The following is a 13739-nucleotide window of genomic DNA, read 5'->3' as shown; positions in this document are numbered from 1 at the left end:
TTATGATGATAATCAAGAGATTAGATTGTTTCTGATAATCATTCATTTAATTCTTCAGCACAATTATCAAAGATGACAGATAAAAAAGCGCAAACTAATCAATCAATTTACAAGGTAAGATAAAAAGTAACAGTTATCGATACAAATTATAATGATTGATAATCGTTAATTATATTACAATCAACTCAAGTAACCAGAACTCCCAATAGATGGCGACTTGAAACAGAAGGTCATCAATATTATTTTAATGATAAAAAATGATAATAAATTCATGTTAACATTTTTCATCTTCCATCATCATCATCATTTGTAGTAATTGTACACGAAAATCGAACCATATAAAAGGTAGAAAAAGATAATGATGAAAAAAGATCTTTTTGAAACTTTTTTTTTCTCTCAGAACTTTTATTTTAGATGAAAAAAGAGAGAGTATAATTATTCAATTTGCGAATTGAAGATGAAGATAAAAATAGATAGCAAATTGTGTGATAGAATAGATTGTTATTCGTTTGAAAGAAAGTTAAGATAAATTGAAGAAAATAAGAAAGAGAGAAAGAAGAAAAAAAATTCTCAAAATTCTACCAAAGAAAATGTTGAAAGAAAATTATAACAAATCAAGAAAAATGATAACAGATAAGTTACCAGTTCTCTGTAAATATATTTATATCTTTTTCTCATCTTAAGATATCATTGAGAAATCAAATTAAATAACAATAGGGTTTTTTTACCCACAAGAGGAGGAAGAGGAAGACGAGAGAGAAGAGAAATTCCCACCGAGGAAGAGAGAGAGAGAGAGAGAGAGAGGATTGAATTCACCATAAGATTTATCTCTTTTCTCATCCCAATCCATTTATTTACTCTTTTTTTCAGATCTATTCCATGCAATTCAATCCTGTGAATACATTTCCCACTCCGACTGAACTTTTTTCCCTTCTCCTTGATACTGATCAACCAATTTACCATTAGAACTATTGAAGATTGACAGAGTAACGTCAATTAACAATTTACTAAATTGATTAAATCAATTAGTTAATGATAATGAGATTGTCTACCAATTATTGGAAGAAAAAAAAATAATCAAGAATCGATTCTAATCAAATTGTCTTAACCATTACTATTATTGTCATTGCCATGTAAACATATATTAACGATTGGTAAACGAAAATTAATCTTATATTGTTTTCATGGTAATCAGTTAATCATATTCATAATTGTTATCATGTAATCGTTGTTTATATTAATATGATTAACATTCAGTTCAGAATATGATTGAATATCATGTACTGTATATTATCATCAAGATGGAGATGATTCATTTCTTTATGTGAACTTTTTCTGTCCTGGAAAAAAAAATGTAAAAGAAGAAGAAAATCTCAATATTTTCTGTCAAAGAAAAAAATACGATCAAGACGAGAAAAGGATAAAAGAGATGATGAAAGAATGTTTTTAAAAATGAAGATAAAGATGAAGATGATAAAACTAAGAAAGGGAAGTAGATGAGACTCGTAGAGAGCATTTTAGGTGGAGAGAGTTTGTCTTGTTTGATTATCGAACCGTTAATATGTTTTAAACCCATTAGACTGGAAGAAACAAAAGATTCTGAGAAGTTTTTTTACAAATTCTGTATTCGATTCAGTTTTTTCTCTTATATTTCCTTCTCTCTCTCTCTCTCTCATTTTTCCACCTCCTTTGATACTGCTCTCTTTTCGTCTTCCTCTCAGTCCAACCACCTTCCTGTTTCCCTGAGAAAGGACAAGGAGCAAAAACACACAAGTGACATTGACACAAAAGACTTTGTATAAATAATAGTTTCATCTTTGAGTTTCATTTTCTCTCTCTCTCTCTCTCTCTCTCTCTCTCTCTCTCTCTCTCTCTCTCTCTCTCTTTCAATCTTCCTCATCTTCATGATCTTATTCTTATGTTTCTCTCAAGATTATCATCATCAACTCACTTTGGCAAATATTATCTAAGTGTTTTATTTGAGATGATAGAGTAAAAGATAAATACTTAAAATTGACTCCAATTTTCATCCTTCAGAATTATATTCCCATGTTTTTCATGGTAAACTTTTAATTCTCTGTAAATATCTTTATTATTTACCTCAAGTGTTGATACTAATATTTATAATTATCATCACGATGATAAAATTTTCTTTAAATTTTGTTTCTATTTTCCAGTTTCAATTCAATTTAATTATCTTATTAAAATGATTCAGATTCTTACAGGAAACAGGGTGGAAACAAAAAGATCACCAGAGAGATATTTTTTTCCTCTGTTGCTTTTCAATTTAACCTTTTACAATTCACTTTTGTTGTGTGTTACCTGACTTGTTATTGTGATCATCATCATCATCAACCCCTCCCAACCTCCTGCATCATTCAACCACTATTTTTGCTTCGTTTACTTTTATCATCATCCTCATCATCATCATCATCATGGTGAAAGAAAACAAAATAACAACAATAGCAAAAAGCTTAATAAAAATATAAATCTCATGAAAAGTTGAGTTGAAACATTTTTTTGTTCCAAATTTAAGGAAATCATTCAGATTCAGTGGGTATTATTTTTTCATATATATTTCACCTGAAGAGCTGAGGATGGCTGTGGGCTCAGTATGTTATATCATAATACATTTATGTGACTATGGATTCTCTAGTAACTCATCATCATGATGTCTTCATGATCTTTAGTAAATAGCTCAAGTAGATTGTCAGAACTGAACGTTTCTCATCCATTATACAAAGAACACACATTCAAAGGGGTGGAGAGAAAGTTCAATTCGAATGTTTTAAAATGCATCTCACGTATCATGATGAAAATTTCCCTCTCTCACACTCTTTTACTCTCTCTCTCTCTCTCTCCATTTCGTCTTCCCACCTCGATCCACCGACTGAATGTATATAAAATACATTCTTCATGCATATAACCTTAATAATGAATGCAAATACATTTATAACTTTCTATTTATCTCTTGTAACTCGTCTTTATGATTTTTTACAGGGTAAAATATGAATACACCAGCATGAATGTGCCAACCAAACTCATTTTCAAATCTCAAGGTAGAAACGTAAAATCGTTCAGCTAATCAACTCTAAAACCACCCACTTGTTTATATGAAGGGAATTCATAGCTTGATATATATTCAGATTATCATGATTTACATGGTGAAATATTATATATTTACATCTAACTGATTCATATTGGTAAACTGAGTGTTCATTGAAATTGAAATTTCATTGATATTTGTTTGTTTACTTGTATTTAGATTTTGACTGATAAAAAAAGCTTCACCATCAGATTCATCAGATTATTTCTAGAATCCAAAGTTACAGGGTAACTTTATCATCATGATGTACCATCATAGATTAGTGTTTTATTCAATATCATATTCTCACTGTAATTTATATATTATCATCAATAGATATTAATCATCACAGAAAAGTTCATGGTGATATGAGTTTTCAAGAATTCCTGATTCTAGTTCGTGTGATAATATATGTATATTATTTTGTTGGTTAAATAGCCAGATGATGAAGTTAAACCCTGTGAACGTGAGTGAGGATAATGTTTGGTAAGATAATATCATCATCTCAAGAAGTTAATCTGATGATAACACGAAATGAATGGATAATAAATGAAAATGGGTGATTCATATATTATACTGAGCAAAAATTCAGAGAAACAAAGTGATTATCATGGATGAAATTTAGACAAACATGATAATAAACAGTGAGAAAGAAATCTGATAATGTTCAAAATTCATCTGATTCTAAGGAGATAATGAAAGATTATCTTTATAATCATCAAGATTTCAACATTATCCATCAGAATAATGAGAAGAAAAAAATGATAACCATCCATAAAGGGCTGAACTTTTTCAGAGGCTCCATGAAAATTGAGACTATTGATTTATTTTGTTGTCAACTGTCATCTCTTATCATGTTTACGTTACATTGAGCATATACTTGATTGAATCTATTACAAGCAAACAAAACATGATGATAATCAAAAAAAACGATAACTATCAACAAGATTCAGAGCAAATTCTGAATCAAGAAAAATTCAGTACAAGTATCATGAAAATGGGAGTGAAAAAAATGATTACTATTGATTAGGATAGAAGTTGATTGGTAAATCAATTGCAATATGTATTTTGTAAACCGATCAAAAAATAACCATGAATCTCATGAAAAGAAGATGAAATTTTTATCCAATCCATGAGAATTCAGGTAAATCTTCATTCCAACTCATCATCTTCCTGGTTAACTTATCTTTTTATGTAAGTTATTAGATTTTTCTTGTAAAAATGATATTAATAAGATAACTTTGAATTCTTTTACAGAAAAAATTTTCTCTTGGTAAAGGAGAAGAGAAAAACGTTCGGATAGAGATAAAATTCTGAATTAAACTATTTCCGTTTCAATTGAGTTTCATCTCATGCACACACACACACAAAAACACATATCCCCATAGACATATAACACCTTGTACCAAATTCAATCATGAAAATATAATAAAATCTATCTGATGATGAGGATGAACAAGAAACTCAACTTATTTTCCCTTCAAATTCAAACTTCACTCACAATCGTAACTTTTTTTTCCTAATTTCTGATTGAATATCAAAAGTTCAATCATGATGATAATCATCATCATTTGAGTTCATCTAAGTGATATTAAATTGATTTAGTGATTCCGATATATCCTGAATAATGAATAATAAAGATACATAATAACTAACATTAAAGTAATTTATTTGTACAATTATTTTAATTATCTTTCACATTGATAATTTTTCATGCATCATGAAATTACCTGTGACTATGGAGGATAAAAAAATGCTATGAAAAGGAGATGGAGGAGAGAGAGAGACAGAGAGTGAGAAGAGGATATAAGATGAGTATTAAATATTGAGGAAAAAGACATTTCCTTGTTTATCTAATCTCTAACATTCCCACCATGGATACATTTCCACCCCACTCTCTAGATATTTTCCTCATAATATTATCTTTCCTATTTTTATTATTAAAGTTACTTTTTTTCATCGTTTACTTTGAATCTTATTGCAATTCATGTACAAATATACAAATAAATTACCTGGTAACTAATATGATTATTTATAAATTGCTACCAATTGACAGTTAATCATTAGGGTGACACATTCAAACAAATGAAGGAAGAGAGAGAGAGGAAAATATCTCGATTCTTACCTAAAGAAAATAGGAATTCAATGAGAAATGGAATAATCAGAATTGACTCAATTTTATCATCTACTTTTTTGTTCTCTGTCATTATCATTGTTTTCTTTATTCATCTTTATCTTATTCTTTTTATATCTTAGATTTTTTTCTTCTAAGAATAACTTTTTGTTTTCTTCTTCTGGTAAAGAAAAATGGTGAGATTTAATGAAGGGATTGATTCAGAGATGTTCTGAAGATACATGGGAAAGGGTGAGTAGGTGAAAAGAAATTGTGGTAGAGATACAATAAGGAAGTGAAAGAGTAGGAGGATGAGGATGAGGAAGATAAAGAGAAGAGAAGAGAAGAGAAAATGACCCCAAAGAAATGAACAGAGAGAAAGACATGGACAATAAGGTGGAGATAAAGTTTTCTCCATCTTCAAGATAACCTAATTTACTTTTCTCTTACAATTTACCTAATTTACTTTGTTAGTCAAACAGTAAAGATAATGGTCACTTCCATCATCACCAGAATCTTATTCTTCATCAACAGCAACAACAACACAATAGTTAGAATGATTTAAACAAGAAGCATCAATTAACTGGTCAATAGTCAACGTTTCTCCCTCTTTTCTAAAACTCTCAACATAGATGGACACAAATGGACACAACACTTTGTACACCGAGATGATAACTTTTGACTTATTGAAATAAAGTAGAGAGAGAGAGAGAGAGAGAGAGAAATTGATTCTCGATTTTTATCTTCCATCATCTCATAACCAAAGAAAAAGAGAGACAGAGAATACTATTCATAAGCATCAAGTTTTATCTTCCATCCATCAGCTGATACTAACGACATCATCTTGATAATTTGATCAATTTATGTTCTGAACAAGGAGAAAAAGTTCTAATATTAAAAAAAGTTCTTTTCTCTTTATAACCAAAAACTTTCTATCATTTGTGATATTATTTCATGTTATTCAATTGTTCAAGTAACATGCATATGAATGATGATGGAACAGGAGGAGAAAGATGATGATGAAAAATGGTAGAACTGTAAAAAAGTATTAAAGATGATGAAAATGATGATGAGAATGAGAAAATAGTTCTATTACAAAATAGAACTTTTTTTCTTCTTTTCTCTATTTATATTCATAATAATATTCAATGTTTCATATATGAAATGTTAGTGTCTCCTTATTATACATGCAAACGATTGAAACAGTTTATATTAATCATTTTCTTATATCATGAATTTGCTATTATTTAGATTATCATCATCAATTCAAATGATTAAGCTAATTGATTGAACTTAAAGTAAAGGCAAAGAAAAAAAAATTAACTAAAGCAACATTTTCATCTGGTCAAGATAAAGTTTAATAATATGTTCATACTATTTTTGTCTGATGCTTGTCATCATCATCATCATCATCATCTTCTTCTTAATTTACTCTCAGTGGTCAGTTGATTATCAAGAGATAATTGATTGATCAATCAAATGTTGTAACTTAACATACACACATAGGATATTGCCCTGAGGGTGAAAATGTTGTTATTGGTGACGATGATGATAAATAGTGATTGGATGAAGGAGGAAGACAAGGTAAGTTAAATTGTTTGAAGTTTAACTCAAGGGGAGGAGGTAAACTCATCATGTATGAAAATAATGGGTTACAATTTCATCCACCATCATAATCATCATCATCATCATCCTTATCATAATCATCTCCACCATCATCATCATATCTTTTTCATCTTCTTAGTCGTTTACAATACCAAAAATGCTACTTTCTTTTTCATCCTTCTCATCCTTCTCATCCTCTCTCTCTTTTCTCCTTCCTGTTTCATCTTCGCATCACTATGATTCTTGTTTTTTCATCATCATCATCTTCTTAACCTATTTAATCTCCGCCTTTTCCTACATATCATCATTATCATCATCATTGGCATCCAAGGAAAAAATCATCTTTTTGTCCTTAGGAACCATTATATTGTATTTATCTATCATTTTAGCTTCTCAACTTCTTTCATGATGATCATGAAGATGAGGATAAATGGGGTGAGATGAAAATGCTCTTATCTATTTGAATCTAATCTTTTGTATCATTTATATTGAGATTAGTGGCTAATCAATTTCTGATAATTGATCTAAACGCTCATCATATGTTTAATGAGTTGATTAACTTTAATATTCATTTTTAGCTTTTAAATTGTTTCAACAATTTGATCATAAATTTAAAAGTCAAAAATCTCATTTGCAATTAACTATTTTCTTGCTGGTCATTCATTAAATTCAACTCATAATATAATCACTATTTTCACCTTTGATCAAAAATTGTGAATGAAAATTAATTTAGATAAATATTAATAACTTTTGAAAATAAATTTTGACCCTTTTGTTTTATAATCACCATAATTATTAATCTGATTACAAATGATTGTCACGTCTTAATAATACTGAAAAAAAAACAATGAGACAATTTTTACAATGATTAACAATTAGTTTAGGTTAATTATTAATCCAGTTTAACTGGGCAGTATCAGGTATCCTGAAATTCATTAATTATGACTATAATTATTACCATGATTGTTTATGAACTAATCAATTTAATGATCACAACAATTAACAATGTAATTATCATATTAGCCATTGAGATAATTACAAAATATTTTTCTGATTGAGTAACAATTAAGGATCAAGGATAAACATGGTCACGTTAATCATAAAACCTAAATAATTAACATTAAAAGCAATTTAATTACTGGAATTATAGTGGGGAAAAAATTCCAATTCATAATCAACAATTAATTCAAATTCCAAATAAACTCAATTCAACTTGAAAACCCATTGGAATCCATAGCAATCAACGAAATTACATCAATTCGGAATCATTTCAATTCCATTTCTGGTTCTATTCTATCATCAATTTCATCCTTTTGTCATCATCATTCATCAATTATCTTCCATAAATCGATGATGATAATAAGCAAAATGAACAATAACATGAGAGTAACATTGAAACTCATTCAGAAAAGATAATAATAATCTTATTATTTCCATGGATAATAATAAGTTCTGATGATAATCATCATCATCATCATCATCATCATAAGACGAGGATGAAAAAAACGCTTTCCATCAAAAGAGACACAAAGAATCAAGAATGATAATAATAACTCATCTTAATCTCTTATTCATGAGGATCAGGAAAAGAGATTGGGAGTAGGAGAGAGAAAGGGAAAAACATGAGAACCAGAATAATCAATAACCAGAATTATGATTGGAATCTATGGAATAGAACCAGGAAGGAAAAAAAACAGACAGAGCAAGAGAAAGAGAAGAGAAAGAGCTGAAGAAGATGAAAAACTATCACAGTTAATGATGATAATTGTTCATCATCATGAATCATTTGATTGATTGTTGATAATGATCAGAACGAAGCAACAAACAAAAAACAATCAACGAAAATAAATTCACATTCTTAAAGAAAACGGAAATGATTAAAAGGTAAACACAATTAATAAACAATTGATTTCCTAATGATAAAGATAAACAAAACAAAGAAATATTTTCCTTCAAAATTGATGATGAATGAACTAATCGTTGAACTTAATTATAATCATTAATTGAGTAAAAAACCAAAAAAGAAGAAAAGAAAACAAAGAAAAACTAATTAATGAATGAAAAATTAAGAAAACGTATAAACTTTCATTCACATTGAAAAAATATTTTACTTTGCGTTTGATATTTAAGGTTGACGTTGGTTCTTTGGTGGTATTGTTATTGTTCCCATGTAAATAATGATTAAAATTAATGGTACAAGTTGTAATTCGTTAATTAATTACCTAATACTTTGGTAAACCGATCCATCATAGGCTATACGAAGGAATCTATTGGGTGTTGTGGCAACATGGAAGGAGGCTTGCTTTTCATTGGCAAAGAAAGTATCGGGAACCCAAATTTTCTTGGCTACCTCAGCACCCACGTAAAGGTTACTTATGCCTGGAAGAGGGTCAAATGCTAATCTAGGGTCATTCCAACCTTGTCTAAAATAAAAGTCAGAGGTAAAATCCTGTAAAAAAAAGATAATAAACAATTTCAATCAATTTCGTATATAACAAGTTAAGGTGAACAAAATAAAATCTAGACCAATCTACTTACCATTTTAACCTCAGAGACTGAACTTATACTTGTAAAGTAAACACTTATTCCTACTTCAACTGGTGGACCTGCGAAAGCAAAAAAGTAGTACAAAAGTTTTATTATTATTCTGATTAATTGATGCCTAAGATCAATTAGGTTACAATTATGGTTGGAAAATCATCAGCAATGATTATTTGTTTTTCCCTCTTTTCCCTCATTTCAACAGTTTTTTAATTTCGTTGCAACCATTTCATTTGACAAACGAAATTAAATTGCGAGTTTTGTTTACGTTCTAACGATTCGAAACAATTTGTCTTAGTTAACGTTTATTTTGTCTCCATGTCTAGTCTGTATATTGATGATGATGATAAATGGAAACAATATGATGATGATGATAAGTAAATATACTTGGTTTCTATTATGGATGATTTTTTTTCTCATCTTATTTTTTTTCCTTATATTCATGATAATCAGATTATTATCGTCATCATTATAATCAGTTCTGTAAATGTACAAGATGAACAATAAAAGTCAAACTTAAACAGAAAGATGATAATACTTAATTCATCATTCTCATCCTTTTCGAACTGATATTTTGACCTAAATCCGTTTTCGTTTTCTTCTTCATCTTCTCAATGTTTATTAAATTGGAATCGAGTTAATCTTTTTTCCCCTTCATCTAAAAATAACATTACATCAACTCCAATGGTAAAGGATAATCTTGTCATCTTTTCTTTCAATTGAAAACTTTTTGACCATCACGATGACCCAAACTAATTGAACAACTGAATATGGATTATTATCCTCCTATTGTTTAAAATGATAATCTCTTGAATTATGCATTAATCCATCTATTCATAATCCATTCAACCGATGATTTCATCCTTTTATTTCTTCTATTTTATTTCTATTTCTTTGTTTCTTTATTTCAAATTAGTTTATGTTTTCTCAGGCAAATAAAAAACATTAACTAATATTTTGTCAGATTATCGGTTTAATTATGAAAATGGTTGGATTAATGGTTTGCAATGGCTACTTTGATGGTCAACTGGTTCCATTTATTTCAACAATTGTAATCATCTTTGATTTCAATCGCATTATCATTGATTAAATGGTTATTATTCAAAATGGTCAACAGATTCATTTTCTTTTCAAGGTAAATCCAAGAAAATTAATCCAGAGTATTAACACACTTGAGAAAAAGATTAAGTAACAATCAATGAGTGTTCATATGCATAAACTTGGGAATAATCAAGAATTATGAGAAAAAAAATCAAAGGAATTCAATATTATCATGTTATATATATCATGATGCTGATGATATCATGATATATGTATCTTTGAGTGAGTCGTTGAGAGCGAGAAAGAGAAGGCACAATCTATTGGTTGGTGGAGGTTCCTGATAGATTTCATGAGAATCAGCTATTGATCGTAAATAGAGAAAGATGATGAGGATGGAGAGAAAGAAGAATGATGAAGAGAAGATAATATATAGAAAGAGCTCCTCTTGTATTGCAAGAGGAAGAAGAAGACAGAAAGAGAAAAAAAAGTTCAGTGAGATATCTGGGTAAGTAAGTACATGAGCATTTCATGCTTACCATGAGCTGAAAGGGAAAAAATCTGCAACCATAGAAAAGTATAATGAAATATTGTGAACAACTTGTGTACTGAACACATACATGGAATATCATCATTCCTCATCACCATTCAGAATCTTTTCTGAACCCATGCCTCCTCATCTTCCCTAACGTCCTTCTCTCTCTCTCTCTCTCTATCCTCCTCGTTCATTCTGATTCCGCCAATTCCATTCCCAGTATATTATCAGAATTCAGCTTGGAAACATTCAGTTATATCTATCTATCAATCTGTATCTATCGTATTTCATTTCCTGCTTAAGCTTTAGTTTTCTATTTTTTTCTCTTCTCTAGCAACCCATTCACATCCACCCCTATCATCATCATCTCTCTTCTCATCCACCGATAATAATAATATAATGTTATGGAGAATGCTCTGAATTCTGATGCAGATAACATCGGAATTCTGAGCTGCAAGGAAAAAGAAAAAAAAACAAGAACAAATTGAAATGAACATTTTTTTGTTTCTTTCACTTTTCATCTTTATCCTCATCCTTATCTTCATTATCATCTTCATCTTTCACTCTCTATTCTGTCATTATCATTAGTAGGTTACTTTCGTTGGTCTAACATTTCATCAACCTCTCAAATAATGATTTGATTATAACATAACATTCAGTTGATAATGAAAAGATTCGGTTGAAATGTTAGAATGACTAATTATCTCATTTTCGTCAACAATTAACAGGTAAAAGACTAACTATCACAAAGAAATTATAACATGAAAGTGATAAAAAGAAAACTACAAATAATAATAACACCACCAATCGTGTAAATAATCAATACAATTAACAAGATAAAAATCAAATTTGGATCTTCACTTTTTCATTAAGATAATTGCAACTGACCGGTGGGCATTGTTAAAAAAAGTAAACGGTTAGTTAAACCGTTGAAGACTTAATCACACAAAGTTATCAGGTAAGATAATTAAGTGATTAAATAGATGATAGAAAGACAGAAAGATAGAAAACAGATCCAATCATTTACTGATGATGATTGCATGATGATTACAATTAACTCACCTCCATAATTAGGTCGTACCCTTTTATCATATCCACTGGCAAAAAATGCATTCAAAATGCGAGTTATATTTTGTCCCAAGGCGTTACTATTAACATAAGATAATTAATAATCATTTAAGCATATAGATGGATAAAGATGAATATTGAAACAATTAATTTTATCATCAACAAATTAACCTAATTTATTGTTAAATCATGATAACTTTTTTCATATTGATTATCATGATGATATAATTTATTTATATATATGAGATATTTACCCTTTTTCACCAATATCAACATCAGCTAAACCATTGATACAATTTATCCTGATTACCATGATTAACATGATTATTAGACTGTACACAAATATCCATTGGCTTATCAGACGGATTATCATCGTTAATTAAATTGTGTATGATGATTAGATTTTGACACAATCAATTGGTTGCTGGTTTTTCAACTCCTTTGATTTGCAAAAAGAAAAAACTAAATTGGGTTGTTGATTTAATCCAAAATTGTGATTTAACTAATTGTTATTGAGATTGTATTGTTTGTGATGAAGATGATTAACCTCTTCCTTGATCCCGAGGGTATCACTGATTTAAACATAACACTTTTAATTAGCTGGTTTCCATTTTAAATTGTTTTCACCTTTTATAATTGTCAATTTAAGCATTTAGATTATTATTTTCACTTTAAAACATGGTAACGTTAATTATTCATCAATAATCACTAATTAAATTTTAACGGAAAACAATAAACTATTTCCAACAGTTTCCGACAGTAAACTAATATTGTTAATAATTGTTGTATCACAAGTAAAGAATTTGATAATATTATCATTCATAAGATTATAATCATCTTCAATTTCATCATGTTACTATCCAGTATCATGATATTATTATTATATTAACCATGGAGCTAATATAATATCTAATGTAGCGAGAATACATCAAAAGGTATCAAAAGGAAAGGATAAAGTTAAATGAGGACATTTAATTTTCTATGAGAGCAAGAAAGAGAGAAAAGAGAGAGAGAGAGAGAGAAGGAACAGGGAGAAAATGATCAATTCTAATATATTGTGGAGATATTTGAAGATTTTAACACTAAAGATGATATATATTAACGATGATGAGGATGAAGATGAAGATGAGGATGAGGATGAGGATGATGATTATACTGTTGATAATGAAGATGTGGATGGTGGATGTTAATGTAGATTATGGTTGATGGTTGATGGTTGAAAGTGATGGTGATGGTGATGAAAATTAAAACACAAATAACCAGGGTAAAAATGGAAACTTAAATTTTTATAAAATCATTTTGATTATTGGTTAAATTTCAATCTCTCAATCAATCCAACATATAATTGATTCACTAGCTTCTTTAATTTAAGATAATGGAATTACTAATAAACGTTTTAAAAAGGGGCTCAAGGTGCATATGATGATGATGAAGATAAAGAGAGAGAAAGATGAAAAACTCTGAAGATGAAGCTGGTTAGTGGGTAAAAAAATTTACTCGAGTAAAAGGTTAACATGAAATCATGGATGGACAAAATTTTCACCCAAGGAACAAAAAAACTGGAATCTCTTTCATCTGAAAACGAATCAATTGTGTAGATAATTCAGATTCCGATAGATGGTATTCTTGCTAAATATACAAAAGCTTCTGTGAGAAAAGCAGTAAGGTAAGGAAGAAGAGAAAGAAAGAGAGAGAGAGAGAGAGAGAGAGAGAGAGAGAGAGAGAGAGAGAGAGATGGCAACTAAGAACTATTT

At 29.2% G+C, this 13739-nt stretch overlaps 1 protein-coding gene across 2 annotated transcripts in view; it reads right to left on the bottom strand.

Annotated features, from left to right (window-relative positions):
- The window catches only part of LOC128394387 (gamma-aminobutyric acid receptor subunit beta-like), a 34951-nt gene that overhangs the window by 9917 nt on the left and 11295 nt on the right, over positions 1 to 13739 (bottom strand). Inside the window, exons 1-4 of one of the 2 annotated variants that reach the window (XM_053354706.1) lie at positions 12240 to 13494; positions 11980 to 12065; positions 9342 to 9409; positions 9026 to 9252 (exon numbers count right to left, since the gene is read on the bottom strand). In XM_053354706.1, the coding sequence (XP_053210681.1) occupies positions 9026 to 9252; positions 9342 to 9409; positions 11980 to 12065; positions 12240 to 12358 (500 nt within the window). In that variant the 5' untranslated portion in view covers positions 12359 to 13494. Of the gene's footprint in view, positions 1 to 9025; positions 9253 to 9341; positions 9410 to 11979; positions 12066 to 12239; positions 13495 to 13739 lie in introns of those variants that run through there. The other variant, XM_053354707.1, reaches the window with a different exon arrangement.

This window comes from Panonychus citri, unplaced genomic scaffold, assembly GCF_014898815.1.
Source record: "Panonychus citri isolate SS breed McGregor unplaced genomic scaffold, ASM1489881v1 Contig00139, whole genome shotgun sequence".
NCBI lineage: Eukaryota > Metazoa > Arthropoda > Arachnida > Trombidiformes > Tetranychidae > Panonychus > Panonychus citri.
The sequence above is the reverse complement of the archived record's forward strand: the minus strand, read 5'-3'. Positions and strand labels throughout refer to the sequence as shown.